General features: G+C 46.1%; 1 protein-coding gene across 1 annotated transcript in view; it reads right to left on the bottom strand.

Annotated features, from left to right (window-relative positions):
* The window catches only part of KPNB1 (karyopherin subunit beta 1), a 2,271,876-nt gene that overhangs the window by 1,898,169 nt on the left and 347,047 nt on the right, over nt 1-26,660 (bottom strand). The window contains exon 6 of the mRNA XM_044055271.1: nt 10,087-10,146. Within this exon, the coding sequence (XP_043911206.1) occupies nt 10,087-10,146 (60 nt within the window). The remainder of the gene's footprint in view (nt 1-10,086; nt 10,147-26,660) is intronic.

Genomic DNA, 26,660 nt, shown 5'->3' with positions numbered 1-26,660 from the left:
AAATGGCGTCGGCTGCATTTTTTATACCCCTGGCCCACTGACATCAGGGAAGAGGAGACCGCAACAGACGCCAGACCAAGACTTTGGAATTCAGGCCGACTGTGGGTAGCCTGCCAGCAATATAACCCAAGTGTAATGACTGCAACAGTGAAACACAATGATAATCAAGTAGACACTGGAAGCAAGCTATACAGATAGAAAAACTAAACAGGTGGGTGTCAGTATGCTACTAAACTTGCTCTATTACCCTAGTAAACACCTTTGAACCTAGCAGCACATCTTCAGAATCTTAGCCATGCAAACCAAAGTGCTCCATGAAGTTTCGTACCTTAATCAAGGGGTGTGCATTACTTGGGTCATTTACTGCCTTTGTCAGAGACTGGCACCAGAACAGAAGTGTATTTCCCATCTGCCATCCCCTGGTCCAGGTTACACTAACAAGGTTAAGGGACTGTCACATGAATGGGGAACCTATTCCCAGAGAACTGAATTTAGAGTTGTGCAATGTCTAACATGTGCAATTTAAGTCACTAAACTTGGGTCCACATGTCTAGTAGTTCTGATGCTGTTTTGTAGTTGGGCAAAATATTCAGAGCCAAATCCAAGGATGCCTTGTATGCCAGGTAAGGTCACCTCAATTTATAGGAAACAGAGACCAGGCTTTGAGGTTAACCAAATACGAGTGTTTATGCCCTCCCTGCATTTTTGTAGGAACATTTGCAAACATTTCAGTTGCAGCAGGTCTGGTCACAAGCATACTAAAGGCAGCATTACTCAACAGATCCAATGAGGGCAGAATACAGTAGCTTAACTTGTGTAGCTGCACAGCATCTAGGTCCAAGGAGATTGAAACAGGCTTCATTACTATGTGTTGGTCAAAGGCTAGATTACTAGTCAAGTACTCAAACCTACTGGGAATATTCTAAAGGGCGTTTTGTCTAGGACAGTTTCCTAGGGTGGCAGACTTCCCAAAGGTACTAAGCATTTCTTGATATTGATGGATGTCAGCCATGGCTTAACTCATTTGTCTGTTAAACCCTCTCAAGGTTTGTCTTTAGGGGAATTCTAGAAGTGCTCTCAACTTGCATTCTGCAAGCTTAGTCAGAAGTCCTTGAGATTGGCTTTTGCTTCAAAGTATGCCAAAAAGGCAGGGCAAAGCACAGACCTGGACTGCACTGGTGGCTTAGTCTGCAGCAGGTTTCATCAATCCCAATTTCCTGGGTCCTGCAAGTTAACTTTTGTTCTAAAAGTAAACTTGCAGAATTGGGAACAATGTCTGCGTGGGATACAGTATCAAAGGCCTTAGCCAGGTCAATTAGTATGCTCCATTTTACCCTCATCACTACCTTTGTGACCTTCTCAAAAAGTCCATCATGGTTAGTAGGCATTACCTTAAAACCAAAACTGGGTTGGGAAACCAGACCCTGAACAGGTGTATGTTTAATGTTTCCCTGACTGCATAAAAGACTAATAGGTCCGTAGTTTCCAAGGTCGGCTGATGGTCCAACCTTAAGGATGACTGTTGCAGTCCACCACTATTGTGGCACAAAGCTGGTTTTAAGTTAGAGATTCCAGTAGACCAGCTCATATTTTGCACTATTCAGGAAAAACCATAGGATTTTCAGATCCATTTAGACTGTTTTCATGGTCTTCGGGAGCAGGTCCTGGCTGCACTCACCACTGACATTTGGTAGGGTTATGCTTGAAGATTTTCTAGAGGTGAGCAGGGGGAATTGGAATTGAATTTGTTAGCCTGCAGATTTGCTATCATTTGGCTCAGTGAATATGGTACAGTTTCATTTCAAACACTTATGTGCCGCCTATGAGGTTTGACAACTGAAGGCAGCCTGAATAATTTACTCTAACTGGATAACTTCTAAGTACAGTGTAAAACAAGGTCTGATTCAAACAAATGAGGGTGATGAGACAAAAAAGCAATCCTTTTACAGAAGGTAAGTGACCCTCCCAAATCCCATCATGTCAGTGGCATGGAAATTCTAAGTTACTTCCTTATGTCTGGCATAAATCATACAAAGTATTAGGGGAAGAGAAAGGGCTGAGGCAGAACAAGATCACGTTGATTCATCAAGCCCCACTGGTAGCCATTGTTGTGGAAAACGGGCTAAAATTACAAATAAAGCACTGATTACAAAGTTGGGAAACCTTGACATTTTAGTTCTAGGGTGGAGTCTTCCTTTAACAGGCTAGAGGTATTTTTGTAGTAGACTGACCATCTGTGTGGTTGGTCTACATGTGTGAAAGCACTGAAAAGTACAGTTTTGTACCTACCATAAATGTAGATGTCCGAACTGGATAGCATCTGCAGTCATAACAAGTGGGTTGTCCTGTCGTCAGGCAGCCCTGCAGTCGGCCGGATTCCAAAGTCCGGGTCCGGCTTCGGCTGATGTCGCACTCCACCCGACGTCATCTCTGTTGGTCTTCGGGTATAAAAGCATCAGCCGACGCCATTTTCCTCAGTGTTTCTTGCCCCAGATGCCAGTAGCCCTCTTGCAGGCTAAAAATTTGGATAGATGACCTCTATTTGGAAACATTGGCAACACAGCAATAAGCATATATATACATATATACAAACAAATACACCATAAAAGACTCCCCCCCAACAGCTAGCTATTAGGAGGGTAAACACCCTAGGAGTACCACAGAGGGGAAGGAGGGAGGGTAATCCTGACTGCAGATGCTATCCAGTTCGGACATCTACATTTATGGTAGGTACAAAACTGTACTATGTCCTTCATGGATGCATCTGCAGTCATAACAAGTGGGTAGAATACCATAGCCAACTAGGGGAGGAGGATAAAAGTAGATTATGGTGTGTTTAGGATCCCTTGCAGTACAGCAGTGGCAAACCCTGCTCGGGATCTGGAATAGAGGCAAATTATAATGCTTGGCAAATGTATGCACGGAGGTCCAAGTAGCCGCCTCAATAATGTCTTTGGTTGCCACTCCTCGTAAGAAGGCTGTGGTAGTGGCTGTTGCCCTTGTAGAATGAGGTCTTATGTTCTGTGGAATTGGTTTTCCATGGAAGGAGTAACAGTATTGTATGCAATTTCCTATCCATTTGGAGATTGTCTGTTTGGAAATAGCTTTTCCTTCCCTTCCTGTTGCATAGGCTACAAAAAGTTGGTCAGTCTTTCTGCTATTTTTGTTCTGTCCAAGTAGTAGCGTAGCTGTCTATGTACATCCAAGGTATGCAGTATTCTTTCCCTCTGTTTTGTGGGTTGGGAAAGAAGGTAGGTAGGTGGATTGCCTGGTTTAAAGACACTCTGGATACCACCTTGGGCATAAATGTAGGATTAGTCCTCATGGACACTATCTTGGTGGAAGATTAGGAAGGGTTGCACTGCCATTAAGGCCTGTAGTTCTGAAACCCTCCTTGCTGAAGTAATTGCCAGTAGGAAAGCAGTTTTCCATGACAGGTGTTGTAGGTCTGCTGTTGCTGCTGGTTCAAAGGGTGATAGTCAACTTTTCTAGCACAAAGTTTAAATCCCAAGCTGGTAATGGTGGTTTCCTTGGAGGTTTTACATTCTTGATTCCTCTGAGGAACTGCCTGAGCAAAGGGTGCGAAAAAACAGGTGGATCAAAGCTGTATTCTGCTGAAATAGCTGATGCATGTATCTTGATGGAGGAGTAGGACAGGCCTGAATGAAGAAATTCGGCCAGATACTCCAGAATGTTAGGCATATCTATGTTTGACACATCTTTTCCTCTTTCCGTACTCCAAATGACAAACCTTTTCCATTTTCCAGCATAGTTCCTTCTTGTTGAAGGTCTGCGTGCTTCCAGAATAATGTCCAACTCTTTGGGAAAGTTCTGGATTAGCTGCTGCTATGTGATGTTCCATGCAGTCAGTTGCAGCGTTTTTAGGTTTGGATGTATGATGCTGTAGTTGTTCTGAGTTATCAAAGGCATCAGGGGTATTGGCCACATATTGTTCCGAGACATGCTCTTCAGTAGTGGGTACCAGTGTTGTCTTGGCCAGTTTGGAGCTATCAGGATTATCCTTGGACGTTCTTCCTTGATTTTTAGTAGTACCTTGTGTATCAAAGGAAGAGGTGGGAATGCATATGCTGTTAGGCCTTTCCAGTTGAAGGAGAGCGAGTCCACTTTCCATGCTAGTGGGTGGAATGTCCTTGTGCAGAATCTTTTGAGCTGGTGATTGAGAGGTGATGCGAATAGGTCTATCTGTGGCATTCCCCATTTCTTGAGATGGTCTTGAAGATGTCCGGGTGCAGCTTCCATTCGTGGGCATCCGAAGTGGTTCTGCTTAATATGTCTGCTAGAGTATTGTCTTTCCCCGGTACAAATATTGCCTGTAACTGAATGTTGTAGCTGAGTGCCAGGGTCCACAGCTCCAAGGTCATTCTGCATAAGGGGTATGAATGAGTGCCTCCCTGTTTGTTGATGTACCACATGACTGTGGTGTTGTCTGTCCTTATCAACTGGCCCTCTGAGAAATGGTTTGAACTTTTGGATTGCCAGTTTTACTGCCAGCATTTCTTTTAGATTGATGTGCAGGTGAAGTTGATCCTGTGTCCACAATCCTTGCACGCATTTGTCCAGCATGTGGGCCCCCCATCCTAGGTCTGAAGCGTCTGTTGTGATGGTCTGGCTTGGTTGACATCTGCGAAAGGGTAGGCCTGGGTTTGACTGGCATGCCTGAGCCCACCATAGGAACTCCTGTTTTAAGCATGGAATTAGTGGGATTTCTGTTTCTAGACTGTGTCTGTGTTGGGACCATAAATTCTTTAGGTACCACTGTAGTTTCCTCATATGTAGTCTGGCAAATGGGACCAAGATTATGCATGATGCCATGAAGCCCAAGGCCTGCAGAACTTTTCTTGCTGTTAACTTGTTCAGTTTTGTTAGTGCCAAGAAGTAAAGAGGAAGTTCTTTTGTTTTTCTGTAGTCAGGAATGCCATTTGTTGTACTGTGTCCAATTCAGCCCAAGAATGTCCTTGTTTGGGATGGTATCAGCCTTGACTTTTGTAAATTGACTGTGTATCCCAGTCCTTGTAGCAAGTAAATGACCCTTTGTAAATCTGTTGTCAGCTTGCTTTTGTTGTCCCCTTGTAGCAGGCAGTCGTCCAGGTATGGGTAAATTTGAATTCCTGTAGTCTGCAATGGGCGATTACTGATGCCAGGCATTTTGTGAATACTCTGGGCAGTAGATAAGCCAAAGGGCAATGCTGAGAATTGATAGTGCTCTGATCCTGCAAGAAATCTGAGGTATCTTCTGCAGATTGGTCGAATGGGGACGTGCAGGTATGCCTCCTTGAGATCTAGAGTTACCAGCCAAGACTCCTTGCCCAGCATGGGAAGAAGTTGCTGTAGGGTCAGCATTTTGAATTTTGGGACAATGATGTATGTATTTAAGGTGGACAGGTCGAGAATTGGTCTCCAACTTTTTTCCTTTCTTGGAACTAGGAATAGTCTGGAGTAGAACCCCTTTCCTTGTTCTGCTGTTGGCACTCTTTCCACAGCTCTCATGTTTGCTAACTCCATTATCTGGCGTAGAGCCTCTGTTTTTTGATTTGGAGGTAGATTTGGCATTCCTCTTTTGACTGGTAAAGTGTGGAAGTGAAACCGGTAACCTTGATCTATGGTTTGTAAAATCCACTTGTCTTTTATGTAGTGCCAGTTCTTTGAAAATAAGGTTAACTTCCCGCCTAGAGGAGCTGCTATTTGTTCCCTGGTAGGCGGATTTAGGATTAAGTCACTGTGATTGTGCTGATGTAGTGGCAGTGGCTGTGTCTGTGCCTCTGTTGTTACCTTGCCACTGTCGTCCTCTGTAGGCAACTCCTCTGGATTGGTTTCTGCCTCTGGAACGCCTATTCCTGCCCCTTTGAAATTTTGTGGAGTCAGGAAAGGACCAATTTTTGGCAGGCCAGTTCCTGCTAAACCTTGGGGTTGAACCTGCAAGAAATCTTTAACAGTTTGAACAGATTTTGCCTTTTCTTCCATTTTCTTCATAACCTGCTGGGCAGGTGTACCAAACAAACTTGTCTTGTCCATAGGAGCATCCAGCAACTTAGCTTTAACATGATCCGGTAAAGCTTGTTCCTTTAGCCATGCATGCCTTCTTATCACTGTGCCTGTCATGGCTGATCTAAATGAAGCCTCCAGTGCATCATAGCCACATTTTAAGGAATGGTTGCTAACCTGTTGTATGTTATTTACCATCTCTAATACATATTTCTTATCAAGAGATTCATCAGTGGTTAGTTTTTAGTTAACTGATCAAGCATAAACTCTTGGTATTGTATCATGTGAAATTGACAGTTTAAAGCTCTAGCTGAGAGAGTAGCTGAAGTGTAGACCTTTTACCCCATCTGTCTAGTGACCTTGCTTCCCTTTCAGAAGGAATAGGGTTTTTAGCTGTGGTCGGCTACTGCCTTGGGACCCTGGGATATAGTTTCTGGGTCTGCAAGTGGGGCCTTGTAAAGGTGGTGATGAGTATCTGGCACCCTGTAAAATCTGTCTGGTTTGGCAGGGGCTGGGGTAAAGAATCTGGAGCGGAGCAAACATCATTGAAAGCATCATCCACCACAGAGAGAACAGGAGGTATAGCTAAGGGCCTGTGCTGTGGGAGGTGCAGAAAAGTCCTAAGTCTTTTCTGGAGTCTGAAAAATCCTGTTGCTGCCATTGGAACTGTTCTCGCATGGCATGCAAGGTTTCCCAAAGGAGAATTCTTCTGGTGGGGAAGCAGCTGGAATGGATTCTTCAGCATCAGAATCTTCAAAATTGGAGAAGGGAGCCTCAGGCTGGTCAGTTATGTCTGATTCAGCAGCAGAATCATCAGAAGACACTGGCTCAGGGGGCTCTGCCCTAAGTCTCTTCTCTGGGGGCTGAGAGGCCCTGTCTGGGTGAGATTGAGATCCTCTAATTAAAGAAATTAAATCTTCTGCCAAAGAAAGCATTTGAGAACTAGAAGGGGGCCTGGATGTGGGGAGTTTAACAGGCAATGATTTAGTAGTCTTGGCTGCTTTAGCCCTGGCGAAGGCCTTAATGGACATAGCAGCTGGAGGCCTAGCAGCACCACCTGCTGGGGTAGAGACATCCAAGGGGATGGTGTCTGATAAGTCAACCACCGTAGTGGGTAAAATTTCTGAGGTCGATTCAAGAGTTGTAGCAGGGGCCTCAGTTGTAAGAATAGGTTCAGCTGTACTTTGAGCAGTTTTCTCGGTTTCAGCCGAAACAGAGACAGTCGCGGTTTGCTTTACCGTGGTTTCGGCCGAAACCGCAGACCGCGAGTGTCGGTCTTTATCTTTGCGTTTTTTGGGGGTAGTCGGAGGATCCGACGGCATAATGTACGCAAAATCAGAACCGAAAAACTGTTCTGCAAACTCCGACCGACGCCTAAGCGTTCGTCGGTTGAAAGAGGCACAGGCCGAACAGGCTGCTACGTCGTGGGCTGGGCCTAAACAAGGCAGACAGTAAGAGTGGAAATCTTTATGAGGTATTTGTTTCCCACAGGTTAAACAATTGTTAACTTTTTCTGACATCGGCTGAGGCAAGAAAGAGTCCCCAACGGGGTACTTAGCTTTAGAAGTCTTCGAAGTAGTATTCGGTAGAAGTAATCTCTGGATCCGACCGACCGGCACTTGCGAACAGCTTCTGCTTCGGGCGCCACGCGGCAAGAAAGACTGAGGAAAATGGCGTCGGCTGATGCTTTTATACCCGAAGACCAACAGAGATGACGTCGGGTGGAGTGCGACATCAGCCGAAGCCGGACCCGGACTTTGGAATCCGGCCGACTGCAGGGCTGCCTGACGACAGGACAACCCACTTGTTATGACTGCAGATGCATCCATGAAGGACATCCTTGGACTTCCTGTGGTCTACCACGTCTCATTAAGTGCACAGATGTTTAAATTTTTCTGGATGAGGAGAACTTTAAGGTAATCGAGCTTCTAGTTAAGCCATGAGTAGCTACCTTAGTTTCATTGGGTTGCCTGCATGTCGGAAGGTTTGTTAATTTGGCACTGCCTAGAAAAGGCAATATGGTGAGGAAGACTAGATGGGACAGGCAACACTGGGAAAACAAAGTGGTTTGCTAACCAAGTCCTCTCAGGTTAACAAATAGTACCCCCAACAGAATCAAAGCCAATTTTGTCGATAATGTGGCAGTCTGCTGCTCAGTGCTAGGCACAGCCAGCCTAAATCCAAGAGATGTTTCTTCATACAGTTGAGGAAAGTCCCCTCATTCTCATCTACATGAACTATGAATCATAAGGGTACCTGTGGGACAATGAAGTACATGCATAACTTGCCAGATCCCAGCTCTAGACAGGCACATCATTTTTGTCCAGACTGTTGAGTAGGGCAGTGTAGTACAATGAAGTCCCCTATGACTAAAGTTCTGGGTGGTCTCTGCTGGCCTTATAGATTTTGTATTAGAGGCTCCACCGAACACAGCTGTATGCGAAGTGTTTGTCGTTGCTTTTGTCGAGTTTAAGGGTATGCAGAGGATAAGCTTTCCAGCTGGAAAGTGTGGCATCACTGGGCTTCAGGAAGACTGCATACAGTGCCCCTGAACGGTTTACAAGTGTGGTGCAACTCAACCTGGTTTGAGTCTGTACATGAACTTTGCCCGTAGTATGTACATCTCATACTGTATTGGTTTCCTTGATTAACTGGTTGAGAACTGTTACATTGGTGATATGGGCACCCTGAGAAATTGCCTCCAGAGAAATTGGAAAAAAACAATTGTAGGACCTGGAGCATGGGTGGGTAATCTACAAGGGTATGGCACAATATTTAGAGGGTTGCCAAGTGCTTTTTGGGGTGTAGACTACACTTCACAACACTTTAAAGGTACTGCTTCTGAAACCAACTAACTGCTCCAAGCTAAATGGTAAAGGTAGCTGCTTAACACTTACTGGGTACAGTTGTATGGATAGTTTTATAGGAAAATATTCACTTTGTTTGTTTACACAAGGCTCTAACCTCTGCTGTGCAATGAGCAGCTCCTCATACATGCTGCACTTACACATGCAAACAGTAAAACAGAGCCCTCTGACAAACTACACTTGGAGCCCTTCTATAAATTTCCCAACTCAGACCAACCACCTGCTACTAGATTAGGATGACTAGGATTAAAGTAACATTTCCAGTGCAATGCTTACACAAACTAGCAAATTAACACAGGAGAGTTCAGTGCAACCAAACCAGCAGCAAGAACAGGAAATGCATTTTTCAGTGAATAGTTCAAGGCAACAGAGGAAACCTTAGCAGTTTGTTCAACATGTCAAGTGTAACTTTTGATTAAAGCACTACACTTTGCCAGGATAGCACTGGAATCAAAGTAAAACCAGAATAGACAAGAGGCTAAACACAATTTCAAAATATGCACAAGGGAAGCAATTCAACAGCAATGTAGAATGGCAGGACCCCCAAGCAGCGACAGCAAGAAGGACCCCCAAGCAGCGACAGCAAGAAGGACCCCCAAGCAGCGACAGCAAGAAGGACCCCCAAGCAGCGACAGCAAGAAGGACCCCCAAACAGCGCCTGCAAGAAGGACCCCAAGCAGCGACAGCAAGAAGGACCCCAAGCAGCGACAGCAAGAAGGACCCCCAAGCAGCGACAGCAAGAAGGACCCCCAAGCAGCGACAGCAAGAAGGACCCCCAAGCAGCGACAGCAAGAAGGACCCCCAAGCAGCGACAGCAAGAAGGACCCCCAAGCAGCGACAGCAAGAAGGACCCCCAAGCAGCGACAGCGAGTCGCACGGACCCCTGGACCCCTAAGCAACGAATCACAAGGACCCCCAGACCCCTAAGCAATGAGTCGCAAGGACAGCCAACCCCAAGCAAGGAGTCGAGCAATGCTCGATTTTGTAGGCCTCGAGTCTTCAGTGAAAAAAAGCCACAGATGCTCCAAGTACCAGACTAATGAAAAAATGGAACAGTCACAGGCAATACAGAAAGCAGCTCTATCAGTTTATGCAACTACAGACAAAAGGCTTGTACAAGTTCTGCTTTAGATTAAAACATGAAAATGAAATTAAACTAAAAGGGGACATGGAGAAAGTGAGTTCACCAAGTTGCACACACACAGATATTACTTACCCTTGTGTCTGGACACTGGGTTGCTTCACAGACTACTTGCATAATAAAGTGTCTTTCAGACTAAAAGAAAAAGAAAAAAGCTTTACTACAGAGAAACAGCATAAGCTTCACATGCTTAGGATGGCGTCCCCCCTCTTGCATTTCATCTGAGGGATAAACATTTTTATTGGCACTCCCCATACCAAGCTAAATACATGTGGACAGACTCCACTGAAATGCAACATTGAAATATAATGGCATGACTCCTGTTAGATAAAATACTGTAATGAAACTGAACCACAAGACATCCAACCATGAAACAACCTAAAAATCAGGTGTGGTGCACACAAGATACTTACCGTAATGCCAGATCTAGATATGGCATAATACACACTGCATCAATTAAGGCATACAGGACTTGCCTCATCTCACTTTTCCCAACTGGCACCACCCAGTTACTCAAAACCTCCATGTCTACTAGGCAAAATTTAGAGCAACAAAAACCTCAATACATGATCCTGATGAAGGGGCTAATATGGCAATGAAGGTGGAAATTGTGTAAAATCTTAACCATAGATGTCCCTCTTCCATGTTGCAGTATTCTAGATGTGGGATTTCCTGCCCTCAGGTGACTCTTACATTTGCTTCTATACTAAAGCTTCAACTTGGCTGCTGTAGTGTGTGGGACACCACACATAGGGCCAAAAACGAAGGGGCCTTAAATGTGACATCTGCACATAACCCTCAGAACATGAATGCCTGCAGGCAGAGAATAAGGCCCAACAAGAGGTGTGCCAGTTTACAGGTGTGACTTTTGAAGTACCTTTCTATTCTTCCTACATTTCAGTAGAAGAGCTGGGGGGAGTGGTGGGTGGGAAGGAATATTTCAACATGGAAAAGGACATTTATGGTAATGGTACGATTTTACACAACTATTCCTTGCCGTATTCTAGGTGTGAGCATACCACAGCTTGACAGCATACCACAGCTAGAGGATGAAAAGGTGGTGGTAGATGCAGAGGGTTCTACAAGACCCTGCAGGATTGCCCTGGCAAATCCTGTCGTAGCTCTGGAGACTTGGTCCAATTTGTAACACTTTGAAGGTGTGGATAGTGACCCAGGTGGCAACTTCCAAAATGGATGCTGTACCTAGGCCTTTCATGAAGGCCCTTGAGGTGGCCACAGCTCTAGAGGAATGGGCCTAGATTCCCCTAGAGGTTCCTTCCCGTGGCAAGTAGCAAAAGCAAATAGCTTTCCTGATCCACCATGCAATGGTTCGCTTGGAGACTGCCTTGCTCAGGACTCTGGGGTGGAAGGAGAGAGCTGGTTAGTCTGACAGGCTTGGTCTTCCAGGTAGAATCTAACTTGTCTGTGCACATCCAGGGAGTGCAGTATCCTCTCCCCTTCATTAGTGGGTGAGGAAAAAAGGTGGGCAGATGAATGGATTGGATGAGAGAAATCGTTGCCTCCTTTATGCATATCCTTTAAGAATAAAGGGGGTGGTTCGCAACATCATTCTGTGGGAGACCTGCAGTTCTGACACGCTTCTGGGTTAAGTGACGCCACCAGGACAGTCTTCCATGTACATATCTGCAAGGAGGAAGCCCTGTCAGGTTCAAAGGGATGCTGGATTAATTTCTCTAAAATGTAGTTAAAGTCCCAAGGCGGAGGGATAGGTTTCCTAGGTGGTCTCATGTGCAAGACCCATTAAAGGTCTACGTAGAGCCTGGCCAGCAAGGGGGGTTCTAGGGGCAGGCCAATATGGAAGAGGTGTACTTTTACAGAAGGCCACTTTTTACCAATTGACACGAATTTAGAACCAAGGGAAGCTCGGCAGAGCTGGGGTCCCTTCCCTTTTGCAGACACCATTTTGCAAATCTTTCCCATTTAGCCAGGCAAGATCTTCTGGTGGTAGATTTCCTTGCCTCCCTTACGACTGAAAGCACATCCTCAGTAGTGGTGTCTGAAAGGAATAGTTACGTACTCACCATAATGTTCCATCTGAGTAGTCAGACTTAGTCAGCAGCCTGTGGGTTTTGGATCTGAAACTGATCCAAGCTGACCGCTTCCCCAAGCTAAAGATCCATGTTCCAAGCTCCTCCCCATTATCCATACTACACTGCAACCTCCTTCCAATACTCAGATTGGGTTTGCCACCGACTAACTTGAGATGTCACCTGACCAGAACACAAAACTAGGCTCACCAGACCCTGGACAATGAGGCCCAAAATAAACCAAGGTCAGGGGAAGGAGGGAGGGAAGGCTGCTGAAAAATGAAGTCTAACTACTCAGATAGAACGTTATGATGAATACATATCTGAAGTAGTTACCTTCATCTGATCTGTGGGACAGTTCCCAGCTACCCAGAATCTTGGGAGGTCTAAGTATATGAGCACTGCAGACCCAAAAGCCCTTCTAGACATCCAGTTTGAGTAAAGGTAAGAGGAAGCCCAGGTACCACTGAACAAATGTCATCCAGGGACACTGGAAAAAAACGCAACAGAAGTAGCCATAGAACGAGTTGAGTGTGCATGAACCCATGGCTGGTTATCCATGTTTTTTGTATGCTTTAGAATACAAAGAGGAAAGCCATCTAGCAAGAGTCACCTTTGAAACTGGTTTCCCAAAAATAGTTTAGCAAAGGAAACAGCTGATCAGACTTAAGGGTTTAGACCCAAGTAAAAACATGTCTTAACGTCCAGCAAATGTAGCTTGTATTCCGCTTTATTTTGAAAGTTAGGGAAGAATACTGGGAGACTGATTGAGATTTGACTGAAGCAACTTCAGGGAGGAAAGGATTAGTCCTGAGACACCCTATCCTTATGAAAAACAAAGGATGTGGGGTGTCACACAAGGTTTGAAGCTCTGACACTTCTTACCGAAGTGATGGCCACCAAAAAGGCAGTCTTCCACAAGAATTTCAAATCAACAGATGCTGCAGGTTCGTATGCAGGTGCGACCTAAGCCTGAAGAACCAAGTTAAAGTCCCACAGGGAAGGATGCTTAATAGGGGGTCTCAGTAGAAAAGTACCTTTAATAAAATGCCTCATTCTGGCATGGAAATGGTATATAGCTGCTAACTTGACTTTCACTGTGGAAGAGGTGGCCCCCTGCTGGAGAATTTGAGACAATCCACCACTGGAATAAGCAGTAAAGACATTCAAATTTCTCAGAGTAGCCCAAATAGAAAAACAATTAGTTATGTATTTACCATAACGATAGATGTATGTGGTCCATCTCGCCTACATTCATTACTGACTGGCTCGGAGCAGAGAATCGGCTCCAACTCTGCCAACAGTTACTAGCACGAAGTCTCCAATTAGCTGGGCTAACCCGGTATCCCAAGATGCACCACGCCCAAACCGCAGATCTTGTTTGCCAACCACATAACAGTGTTATAGAGAACCTCAGAAACTCACAAGCAAGAGAAAAAATATCCTCAGAAGGGTCTAAGAATGCAATTTCCTCCAAGTCCACCAGGAAGGGGGGAAGGTGGGTATGTAAGAATGTAGGCGAGATGGACCACATGGCAAGTACATAACTAATTGATGTAATGTGGTCCTCTCGCCTACATTCATTACTGAATGGACAGCGTCCCTAGCACCTATATCCTGGGAGGCTCAAGGAAAAATACTCCTGAGCACCGTGGAACCAAAGGAAGCCCGGCCTCTAGACACCACGTTCAGCTTGTAATGAGAAATAAAGGTGTGCGGAGAGTTCCAGGTGGCTGCAGCACAGATGTCATCCAAAGAGAGCCTAGCATAAGCTACTGAGGCAGCCATAGCCCTGGTAGAATGAGCCTTAACCGGGAAAGTTAAAACTCTGCCTGCGGATTCGTAAATATAAGAAATACAGTCCGTAATTCACCTAGCAATAGTACTCTTAGTCACGGGGCTACCCTTGTTCTCTGAAAAGGACAAACGATCCGATTTCCTGTGGAGTTTCGTCCTATGCAAATAAAACCTTAGCTGTCTATGTACATCCAGCTAGTGAAATTTGAATTCTGCTTGGTTTGAAAATTTTGGAAAGAAAACTGGCAACTCAATGGATTGATCAAGACAAAAGGTGGAAGATACCTTAGGAAGGAAGGGTAGAGTTGCAAGGAAACCCTATCCTTATGGAAGATCAAATAGGGGCTTTTAAATGGAAAGGGCTTGAAGTTCAGATACCCTCCTGGCCGAAGGAATGGTAACCAGAAAAGCTGTCTTCCAAGACCAATTTTAATTCACAAGTGCCAGCTGGCTCAAAGGGAGCAGAAGTTATGTTTCGAAGCACCAAGTTTAAATCCCATGACAAAACTGGCTGTGCTACTGGGGGACAAAGTAACCAGGCTCCTTTCAGGAAGGCTTTACAAAGTTTATGGCCCATAAGGGAAGGCTCATATGAAACGTGGAAATTAGAAATGGCCGCCAGCTGTACCTTAATGGTAGAGGGAGCGGAACCCTGTCTGAAGAGCATAGCCAAAAAGTCTAAGACCGCACAAAAGGGGGCTGTGAAGGGGTCAAGATCATGTGCTTGAGCCCAAATAGCAAATCTCCATTTGCTAGAGTATATCTTTCTAGTGGATGACTTGGAGTCGGACAGGATATATACCACCTCAGGCGCAAAAGAGTGTAGTCTGACTAAGGATGGAAGTGGAGAAGCCAAGCTGTCAACCTGAGGGTTCGTAGTGATGGATGGAACCGCCCTGACAGATGAGTTAATAGGTCTGGAGCTGGGTCCAGAGTACAAGGGCCGTCCACTGTGTACTTCCGAAGAAAAGGAAACCAAACTTGACGGGGCCAGTGTGGTGCAATTAGAATCATCTTGCTTCCCAAAGAAGTTGCCTTCTGAATCACTCAGAGGAAACTGAGGAAAGGCATAAAGCCCCAAGGGGGTCCAACCGTGGACTGGAGCGTCCCTGGGTGATTCCCCCTGAGGGGGGATCAGAGTGAAGTACCTGCTGCACTTGGCATTGAGGGGACTGGCAAACAGATCGCAGCAAAAGTTGACCCCACCTGGAGAAGATCTGAGTTGCAACTCGGTCGTTCAAGAACCACTCGTGAGGCATCAGAATAGCTCTGCTTAGCCTGTCTGCTATCACATTGGACTTCCCCGGAATGTGCGTTGCCACCAGAAAATGTTGGGAAGACACCGCCCAGTTCCACACACATGGCCTCTGCAGAGGGGATAGGGCTTGGTTCCTCCCTGCTTGTTCAGGTACCACACGACTGACATGCTGTCGGAATGAATAGCAATCGTTCCCTTGGGAAGAGAGCTCTGAAGTGCTTGCAATGCTAGCACTACCCTCATCTCTATGACATTGATGTGCAAGTGTACCTCATGGTCCTGCCATGTGCCTTGGACAGTTCTGCCCAGATAATGCCCCCCAAACCTATCTGGGAAGAGTCTGTGGTCACTGTGGCAGTAGGAGACAGAGGGTCAGGGGGCTCCCTTTGTTCAGACTGGGTGAATGAAGCCACCAACGTAGGTCCTGTCGGCATTGTTCCATAATAAGAATCGGATGAGAGAGGGAATTCCTGAAAGGACCACTGAACTGACAGAAGCCACTGGAGGATCTGCATATGTAGCCTGGCTAGTGGTACTAGCATGATTATAGCCACCATTGATCCTAGTAGTTGAACAAGTCTGGCCTGGACTTTGAGGGGTAGTAAGGCCAAAACTTGAGCCTGTAGCCCTTATTCTTTGCTGGAAGAAAAGCCCTCATTTCGACTGAGTCTAGCTCTGTGCCGATAAATGCAACATGCTGTGATGGCCGCAAGACTGATTTTTGCCAGTTGAAGGTAATCCCTAGGTATTGGCCCAATGTGATGGTAGCCTTCATTGCTCGAACGAGTAGACTCCTGGTGGGAGCAGTGAGAAGCCAGTCATCCAGATATGGAAACACCTGGAATCCCTGACGTCTCAGGTGAGACATCACCACTGCTAAAAACATTTGGTAAACACCCTGGGGGCTGTGGTGAGACTAAAGGGCAGGGCATGAAACTGGAAATGACTGGCTCCCAGCCGGAAGCCTAGGTGACTCCTGGATGCCTTGTTTATCTTGATGTGGTAATAGGCATCCTTGAGGTCGATGGAGCACATCCATACTCCTTTTTCCAAAAAGGGAAAAATGGACTGAAGAGTGACCATTCGGAACTTGGACTTCAGGACAAAGCGGTTTAAATGGCCAAGATACAGGATGGGTCTCTGGTCCCCTGTTCTTTTCGGCACCAAAAATAATCTTAAGTTCCTGATCTGATCTGGTTTGAGGGGACTGGTTGGAGGACTCCTTTTCCCAGCAGATTTGAGACCTCTAGCACTGCTTGATCTCTGACTGGGTAGAACGTCTGGGATTTTCTTGGATGAGGGAGGGAATGTGATAAAGGGAATGGTGTAACCACCAGTAATTATTCGGAGCACCCATCGATCCTGAGTGATGCTTTCCTAGGCTTGAGGGTGCCTCGAAAAACAGCCCCCCGACCGGCTCTGGAGCAGCAGTCAGGCAGTCCCTCAGGGACGCTGGTAGGAGGATCCACAAAAGGATTTGCGATAATCTGAGTTGCAGGGGCCTCCCCCGCCCCTAAGGCGACGCCTTCCAGAGTAATTACCCACTCCTCTGCCCCTGGACGGAGGGTCACCATAATTGGCAGGGAAAGACTTCTGAGACTTCCTGAACCACATCTTCTCTCCCCTCTGCCTTGGGATAAGGCCTAGAGAGAAGCGAAAAACGGGCCCCTACGGCAGACTGTCTTACCCTCCTGCTCACATCTGGTGAGCGTCTTTCACTTTGGGTCCAAAGAGTGAGAACCCATCGAAGGGAGCGTCCGTGAAGGAAGACTTGAAGGCCTCCGCGAAGTGACAGACTCATCCAGGCTTGCCTCCTGAGGGCTACGCCTGTGCTAGCTGCCCTACCCGCCCCCTCAGCTGCATAGGATACGAGCCTCATGGTAGAGTTGACAATAGAGGAAAGGGTAGACAACTGGGCGCTGAGTCTGATTCACCACCTCAGGCAAGTTACCCAAAAGGGTCTCCCAATTTTGAGGAGATCCCTTTGGAGCAGAGTAAAGTGACAAAGGTAAACGACCGCAGGGTAAAGGTTGCTGAACACAGGGTACACTTCCCATACAGATCCATACTCCTGGACTCTTAGGAGGATCAACGGAAGCAGAAGCCTCTGCAACTTCTTGCTGAGTGGCAGACGCCACCACCATGGCATCTACAGGAACTCCTTTAGTTAAGAACTCTTTTCCTGGGGGTGCAGACAAACTTGTTTGAGCGGCTGGGTACCAGTTCCATGGAGTTAGGGTGTTCCCACACCCTTCGACAAATAAGATCCAACAATTCAAAGGGCAGACACACCCAGGAAGTGGAAGGTCGGGCTCTGAAGGCCTTGAGGAAGACCGACTCCTCCTCAGAGGGGGTTTTGGAAGGCTAATCACCTGCCTCAATCTCCAGGATGTCAGAGAATGAGACATTGGACGATTTAGGGGACCCCTCTGCATCAGAGGTCTGTATCTGAGGTGACAGACTCTTATAGGGAGTCTATGTACTTCCTCCTGCACACTTTCTGGGAGGCTCCTCAGGCAAGGACTCTTAAGGGCCCTCAGAAAGCTGGGGACCACACATGGGGGTATCCCTCAGGCCTTGGAGCCCCTCTGTCCACTGAGGGGGCAGAGGCTCTAGCCGGGGTGTCCTGGGATGGAGTGGCTAACTTGAGTGATGTCACTGAGGACCTGGCCAGTGTGCTCATGGCCTCGAAGGCGGGTCCACCAGAATCAGAGTACCAACCAGTTTCCAAAACCATAATCTGAGTCGGGGTTCCCCCTAGCCAATGCACCAAGAGGGAGACTGAACAGAGGTTTGGAGTCCTGATGTATCCCCCTCGGGTCAGACAGAGGAAACCAGAGTACCAAAACCAGAAGATGGAACAGAGAAGGTTGGAGCAGAGGTCTGAACCGAAAGGCCCAACGGGGGTATCTGGGCAGACCCAAGGACCTCACTAGAGGCAGCGCACTCAGGCTCTGACAGGCGCTCGGAGGAATAATCGGTACAGACAAGAGGGCAAGCTCCGGAGCAGACAGGGTCGGAGACTAAAATTTAGTCAACATCGGCGACTGGAGGAGCCTCTACCACCCTATCCACATCCAAAACAGACAACCTGGAAGACTGAGGACACAGAAGGGGGTCGAGAAATCTTTTCCAAAGGATCCAGCATAAGACTAGAACAGCTCTGAATAGGCTCCAGGAGAATCGGAACCTATGTCTGCTCCACTACCATGGAAACCTCCTGTGGCGCCAACACCAATGGAGCTGAGGGAGTCTACTCAGACACAGAAATACTGTCCTGCAGCTCCGAGGCCAATGGAGCAGAGGAAGGTGAAACTGTCTTCAATCTCTTCTCCGATGACTCCGAAGAACTAGACTGAGCCGGAGACCTCTTTTTGATTTAGGCTTAGATTTTCCACTAGGGGAAGAAGATCCCAAAGCTTCTTCAAAGGCAAAGACATCTTGTAAGAGCATTTGGTACACTTCTTGAAACCAGAAGGTTTATGCTCCTGGTCCTTACCCGACATAGTAAACACAGCCAACACACAAACACAAGAAAAGGGCAGAAAGGGACTAACTTAAAACGCCCCAACACACGAACAAAGGTAACAGACAGGAGAGGGCAAGGCCCTCTAATTTAAACTGGCCTAGCCCGCCAAACACAAGGATACCACAAAACTAACTAGTCTAAACCACAATATATAGCACTCAAGATATACACAACGTAGCTATGAAAATAGCTTTTGGTCTGCAAGTTAAACAGAAGAAAACTATGAAAATAGTTTAGGGTACTTAGTCACAGCCAAGCTAGAGACCACATCCTAACTCGAGCGGCAAACGAGATCTGAGGTTTGGGTGTGGTGCATCTTGGGATACCAGGTTAGCCCAGCCAATTAGACTTTGTGCTAGTAACTATAGGCCAAGTCTGAGCAGATTCTCAGCTCTGAGCCAGTCAGTAATGAATGTAGGCGAGATAGGACCACATTACATCTTCCATTTAGTACAGTACGCCTTCCTGGTCAAGGGTGTGTGCCCCACCACAAGAATGGACTTCACGGGGGAAGAGACGGAGTCTTGGCAATTAATGGAATTGCAGCAATCAAGCAGTAAGCTTGAGACTGTCCAGATTCGGTGGGGGAATTCCAAAAGAATGACAGATCTGGAAGGGGATCCAATATCCAGGGCAGAGCTACTAGATGAGACCGTAGGCAGGGAAACCAAATCAGACGAGGCCAGAATGGGGCTATGAGGATAATCCTGCTCCACAACCACAGAGCTTTCTGTAAATTGTCATGAGGGAAAAGCAGGAGGTACGGATAAAAAAACAGATGACCAAGCATGGACAAGAGTCTCTGGGGTTCCCCCTGTAGGGGAATCAGCAAAAAACTCACTGCACTTCATGTTGGATGGCAATGCGAAGAGATTGCAGCAAGGCTGACCCCCACTTGAGGAAAATCTTTTCTGCTACGCAAGGGTTCAGAGACCACTTGTAAGACAAAAGGATAGTCCTGCTCAGTTTGTCCACTAAAATGGACCGACCCTGAATGTGTGTTGCTATCAGAAAACTGTTGGAAATGGCCCATTCCTACACTCATGGCCTCTTGACAAAGCTGGTGGGACCTGGTTCTCCCTGTTTGTTGGCGTACCAGACACCTACGTCAGACTGAATTGACAGTTCCCAGAGGAGAGAAGTATGAAGGGCTTGTAATGCTAAAAGGACTGCTCTCATCTCCAGAACACTTATGCCAAAAGGTCTCGTTTGGGATCCATGTAACTTGGACAGTCCTGCCCGAGCAATGAAACCCCACCCTAGACAATAGTCAGTGATCACCATGGCTTGGGGTGGAGGTGTAACAAAGGGGAGTCGTCCTCGTAGATCTTGGGAATGAAGCCACCACGAGAAGTTTTGCATACCTTGCTTAAAAGAATCAGGAAATCTAGGCCTGGTATAATGGACTGAAAGTACAGTTGTGTACACTTAACATAAATTTAGATGTTAGTGTATTCACTGTTGCAGTCATCACATTCGGATCTGCCTGCAGGTAGCCCTCAGCCAGCCTGGATACCAGAGTCTTTGGATTTCTGCGTCAGATGCAGTCTTCCATAACGTCAGGGGTATATTAAACATGCAGCAGATGCCATTACATCAGTTTCTTGCCCCAGATGTCAGGTGCCCCCACAATATGAAGCAATTATATGGTATGGTACACCCCCATCAAAAAGCAAGTACACCAGAAAAAAATATACACCAAACAAGGAAAGGTAGAGCCAAAAGAAGTCAGGGGGCTGGAGGGAGGGTAACCAGGACTGCAACAGTGAATACACCAACATCTGCATTTATGCTAAGTGTACAAAACTGTACTACGTTTGTGTTTCACTGTTGCAGTCATCACATTTGGGATAATTCCTAAAGCTAAGGAAGGGAGGAGGAAGTTAGAGCATTAGGGCCAGCTATTAAGCCCTGCAAGATTGCAGTGGCAAACCTGGCTCTGCATTTAAAGAGAGACGTGGTAATGCTTGAAGGTGGGTACAGAGTTCCAGGTAGCAGCTTCTATGATGTCCCTTGTAGGGACTCCGAGAAAGGCCGCAGAGGTAGATGCACCCCTAATGGAACGTGATCTTCTCCCCTGTGGGGTAGGGTTTCCATGGTGCTTGTAGCAGAAATTAACACAATGCACTATCCATTTGGAAATGGTTTGCTTTAATGGCCTTCCCCTCTGCCCCTGCAGCAAAGCCAATTAGCAGCTGTTCAGATTTTGACAGGCTTACTCCTCTCCAAGTAAAATCTAAGCTGTCTGAACATTTGAGTACAGTACACATTCCCCTTTGTTCTGTGGATTAGAAAAGGTTGGCAAATGAATGGACCGATTAAGAGCCACACTGGATAAGACCTTGGGCATTGAGGGATTGGTCCTGAGGGACTCCCAGTGTGCAAGAAAGATGAAAGGCTCCACTGCTATGAGGGCCTGTAATTCAGACACCCTTCTTGCTAAAGTGATGGCTAAAAGGAAGGCAGTTTTCCCAAGAAAGGAATTTCAACAATGCATTTGCAGCTGGCTCAAAAGTAGTGAGTTTTTCCAGCACAAAAAAAGTCCCAGGCTGGAGTAGGGGATCTCCTGGGTGGTCTAAAATTTTTGGCCCCTCTGAGGAACTGCTTCAGCAGTGGATGAGAGAAGAGGGGTGGTTCTGTGTTGTAATGAGCTGAAACAGCTGAGGCATGAATTTTGGAAGAAAACGAAAGGCCATTGTAAAGCATCTCAGTTAAGTATTGAAGAATGAGGTAAATTCCCCTGAGTTTAGTTCCAGGAACAGAATCTTCCATTTTTCAGCATAAGATTTTCTAGTACTAGGCCCCCTTGCCTTCAAAATGACATCAAACTTGACAGAGGGATGGTAACAGATCAGGTAGCCAGGCTCAGGGTTTGAAGCTGAGGGTGCAGAATCTGGCCCTCCTGCTGTGACAGCAGGGTAGGGGTCTGAGGCAGGTGCCATGGTGCCAGCAGTGACTGTACAAGAGGGAGTACCAGTGTTGGCATGGCCAGTCTGGTGTAATCAGTATAGTCCTTGGTTTGTCCTGTTTGATCTTTAGTAGTAACTTGGAGAGGAGAGGCAAAGGAGGAAAGGCAAACAGATTTTTCCAGGTAAAGGACAGGGCATCCACTTTCCAAGCTTGTTTCTGGGGAGTCCTTGTGCAGAATTTGTCCAATTGGTAGTTCTGGGGGGAGGCAAACCAGTCCATCTCTGGACTCTCCCATTTATCAACATGTTGAATGTCTTTGGTTCCAGTTTCCACTCGTGTGGGTCCATGAGATGTCTGCTTAGTCTGCCAGTGTAATTAGCTTTCCGGGCAGGAACTGAGCATGTAGGTGTACTTTGTAGCTCAAGGCTGTGTTCCACAGAGCCACGGCTAGTCTGCAGAGTGGGTTCCCCCTTGCTTATGTACCACAACGGTGGTGGTGTCCATCTTTACCATTAATTGTCCTGGAAGAATGTGGTCCTTTAAGGCAGTCAGCGCATTCTGTACAGCTAACAATTTTTTGATTGATATGCAGGGGCATTTTACTTCGGTTCTATTTGCCCAGAACGCACTTCCCTGCCAATTAAGCACCTATGCACAGTCTGATGTCTGTTAGGGTTTGGGGAGTAGTGAATGGTAGTTTTGGTGGCAGGCCTCTGCCCAAAGGAACTATCTATAAGCAAGGTATGATGGGAATCATTGTTTCTAGAGCCTGAGACAGTTGACACCATAGGCTTTTTAGATACCACTATAGTTTCCTCATATGCAGTCTTGCATATGGAATTAGGAGAATGCAGGAGGCCATTAACCCCCAAGGCTTGCAGTATTTGTCTTGCAGATTGCAGGGTCTTTGTGGCCATTAGTTTGAAGATGGCTGTCAAATTAACTTGTTTCTCTGGTGTGAGGAAAGCCATCTGGGAAGTGTTCAAGCTTGCTCCCAGGAATACAATTTGGCAGGGTACAACATGTGATCTCAGTTTACAGTGTAACTCAGAAGTTAGCACTTTTTGTACAAATGCCAGATTCAAGAGTATGTCCTGGCTTTCTGCCTAAATTAGACAATCGTCCAGGTATGGATAAATTTGAATATTTCTTTGCCTGCAAAAATGCAATGACTGGAGCTAGGCACTTTATGAATACCTTGGGCACAGTAGGTAAGCCAAGGGCAACGCAGAGAAAGTACAGTTGTGTACACTTACCATAAATGCATATTGAGTGTATTCGCTGTTGCAGTCATTACATCAGGGTAATCTGCTGGCAGGTTGCCCTCAGCCAGCATGAACAAAGTTTTGGGTCCTGCGCTGGTTGTGGTGGTCTCTTCCATGACATAAGGTAGTCAGGGGTATAAAACATGCAGCAGATGCCATTTTAATCAGTTTTTCTTGCCCCGGAATTCAGGTGCCCCCCAAATGGGGAGCAAAATTGTGTATAAACATTTAAGATACAAATGCACTTCAAACAAAAATTTTATCTTCAACTAAAAGCAAATACAAACGCTTTTGAGTATAGTGAAGGAAAGAAAAGGTATAGTAAAGGGAGCTGGTGGGTAACCCTGACTGCAACAGTGAATACACCATCTACATTTATGGTAAGTGTACACAACTGTACTATGTTTAGTGTTTCACTGTTGCAGTCATTACATTTGGGTAGAATCCCAAAGCTACGGATGGGAGAATGAACTAAACAGCATTAGGAGCAGCTATAATGCCCTGCAGGACTTCAGTGGCAAAGCCTGCCCTGGATTTAATGAGGTAAATGAATGCTTTGTGAATGTATGAACTGAGCTCCAAGTAGCAGCTTCTAGAACGTCTGCTAGGTACCCCTCTGAGAAAAGCTGCCGAAGTAGAGGCAGCCCTGATGGAATGGGATCAGATCCCCTTAGGCACAGGTTTACCATGGTGCTAGTAGCAGAAACGAATGCAATGGCTTATCCATTTAGAAACAGTCTGCTTTAATATCACCTTCCCCTCTGATCCTGTAGCAAATGCTACCAGTAGTTGCTCAGACAGATTTTGTCCTGTTAATGTAGAATCTTAGTGGTGTACATCCAATGAATGCGGAATCCGCTCCCCCTTCTGCGGATTTGGGAAAGAAGTTGGCAGGTGAATGGTCTGGTCAAGAGCCACACTGGATACCACCTTAGGCATAAAAGGATTGATCCAGAAGGCCATTCTGTCCAGGTAAAAAATAATGAAAGGCTCCACTGCCATGAGAGCCTGTAGTTGTGAAACCCCTCTAGCTGAAGTGATTGCCAAAAGAAAAGCAGTCTTCCAAGGAAGAAATTTTATATCAGCAGTAGCTGCTGGTTCAAAAGGAGGCAGGGTGAGTTTTTCCAGCACAAAATTGAGGTCCCATGCAGGAGTTAGCACTCTCCTGGGAGGCCTTAAATTTTTGTCCCCTACGATACCGTTTTAGTAGTTGATGAGAAAAGAGGGAAGACTGTTGTAATAAGCAGAGATGGCAGAAGCATGGACTTAAAGAAAAAGACTGTCCCTTATCAAGCATCTCAGTTAAGTGAAGAATATTGGGCTTTGCTGTGCCTATTCATTGTGCTTGGTTCCAAGCACAGAATCTCTTCCATTTGTCAGTATAAGATTTTCTAGTACCAGGCCTTCTGGCTTCCAAAATATCATCCACAGGTTTACTGCAATGTGGTTTGAATAATTAGTTGATTAGCCAAGTTGCAAGATTCAGAGTTTGGAGCAGAGTGTACAGAATTTGATATTTCTGCTGAAACAATAGATTGTGTTTGAGACAAGTACCATGGAGGAAGGTGACATTCCTTAGAAGCAGGTACCAATGTTGGCGAGGCCAGTCCGGAATTAGAATCATTGTTTTTTTTTTCCTGTGACTTGGTAAGACCTTGGAAAGTAGAAGCAGAGGGGGAAGGCATAGACTGAGGTTTTTCCATGTTTTCTGATGAGTTCTTGTGCAGAATTTCTCCAACTAATAGTTTTGGGGGAGAGGCAAATAGATCCATGCCTGGGCTTCCCCATTTTTGTGTTAACATGCTGAAGATTTGTGGATCCAGTTTCCATTCGTGTGGGTCCATTAGATTTCTGCTTAGGTCTGCCAGAGTATTTTGCTTTCCTGGCAGGAACTGAGCTTGAATATGTATTTGGCAAGTCAGGGCTGTGTTCCACAAGGCCATGGCTAGTCTGCAAAGGGGGTATATGAATGGGTACCCCCCTGCTTGTTTATGTACGACATTACTGTGTTCAGTCTATCAGTAGTTGTCCTGGATGAAGTAAGTCCTTGAAGGCTGTCGGAGCATTCTGAACAGCTAGCATTTTTCTGGTCGATATGTAGGATGCATTTGGGTTGGGCTCCATTTGCCCTGAATGCATCTCCCTGCCATATGGCCCCCCACAAGCATAGTCTGATGCATCTGTAGTTAGGGTTTGGGTGGCAGGGGGTAGAGTGAATGACAGTCCCTTTTGGTAACTGTCTGACCACCAAAAAAAACCCTGTTGTAGGCAGGGAATGAGGAATCATTGTTTCCAGGCTGTGAATGTTGACTCCATAAGCTTTTTAGGTACCACTGAAGTTTCCTCATATGTAGTCTTGCATATGGAATCAGTAGAATGCAGGATGCCATGAACCCCAAAGCCTGCAGAATTTGTCTTTCAGATAACTGGGTTTTTGCCATTTGTTTGAAATATACTGTCAATTGCATTTATCTAGCGTGAGGTAAGCCATCTGGGCAGTTGTATTCAAGCTTGCACCCAGGAATGTAATTTATGAGGGTACCAGTATTCAAGCTTGCACCCAGGAATGTAATTTATGAGGGTACCAGTTGTGATTGCTTTTAGTTTATGGTGTACCCTAGGCATACTAGAAGTCTTTTTACAAACGCCAGATGTTGAACAGTATCTTTGTCCTCTGCCTGAGAGACAATCGTCCAGATGAGGATAAATTTGAATGTTTGTCTGCAGAATGCAATTACTGATGCCAGGCACTTTGTAAAGACACTGGGTGCAGTAGATAAGCCAAAGGGCAGTGCAGAGAGTTGGTAATGCAAAAAACCTGCTTTGAAGTGAAAGTATCTTCTGCAACATTCCCTTATTGGGATATCCAGATATGCCTCTTTAAACCAAACAGGCATTCTTGCTTAGCATATGCAGGAGCTGTTGTAAAGTCAGCATTTTGAATTTTGGAATGTCCAGGAACGTGTTCAGAGTTTATAAGTCCAGTATTGGATGCCATGATTTGTCTTGCCTGGGTACCAGGAAAAGTCTTGAATAAAGTCCTTGTCCTTTTTCCTTTTCTGGTACCGGTTGAATAGCCCCCATATCCATGAGGGACTTATTTCTGGGCCTCTGCCCACTGGTTTTGTGGCAGATCTGGCCATCCATCTGGAATTGGCAAAGTATGGAAATGAAATCTGTACCCCTGGGATACTTTGTTTAATACCCACTTGTCCTGGGTAATTAACTGCCAATTTTGAACATGAAGTGCTAGTTTGCCCCCCAAGGGGGCTGCCAAAAGATAAGTGCTTTGAGATGGTACAGGAAAGTCATTGAGACTGCTTACTGTAGGGTTGTGCTTTGCCGACACATTTGGAGGTGGAGGCACCCCATTGCTTTGACCTGCAAGATCCCTGTGATGGATATCTGGAGCCTTTTGAGCGCCTGGGTTTGCCCCGGGTGGCTCTGTTGGACAGACCAATTCTTAGTAGGCCAATGCCTACAGCACCTGGGTGGTTGCACTTCCAAGAAATCTTAGTTTGCATAGATTTAGCTTAGTCTTCCATTTTCTTTAAAACCTCTTCTGCCTTATTAACAAAGACTGTCATGCTGTAAAGGGACATGCAACAATTTGGCTTTAACATGATCAGGCAGATTTTGCTCCCTCAGCCAGGCATGCCTTCTCATCACAGATCCAGTTACAGCGGCCCTGCAAGAGGCCTCCAAGGAATCACATTGCAAAGTATGCTTTCCAACTGGTTCTGCTTAATTCACACAATCAGAAAGCCCATAACGTGCTGTGGATATTTAAACATATGAAACTGGCCGTTTAAAGCCCTGATTGCCAAGGTTGCAGACGTATA

This window comes from Protopterus annectens, chromosome 13.part0, assembly GCF_019279795.1.
Source record: "Protopterus annectens isolate FY-2018-M chromosome 13.part0, PAN1.0, whole genome shotgun sequence".
In the NCBI taxonomy this organism is placed as follows: domain Eukaryota; kingdom Metazoa; phylum Chordata; order Ceratodontiformes; family Protopteridae; genus Protopterus; species Protopterus annectens.
This window is presented reverse-complemented; position numbering and strand designations above follow the sequence as displayed.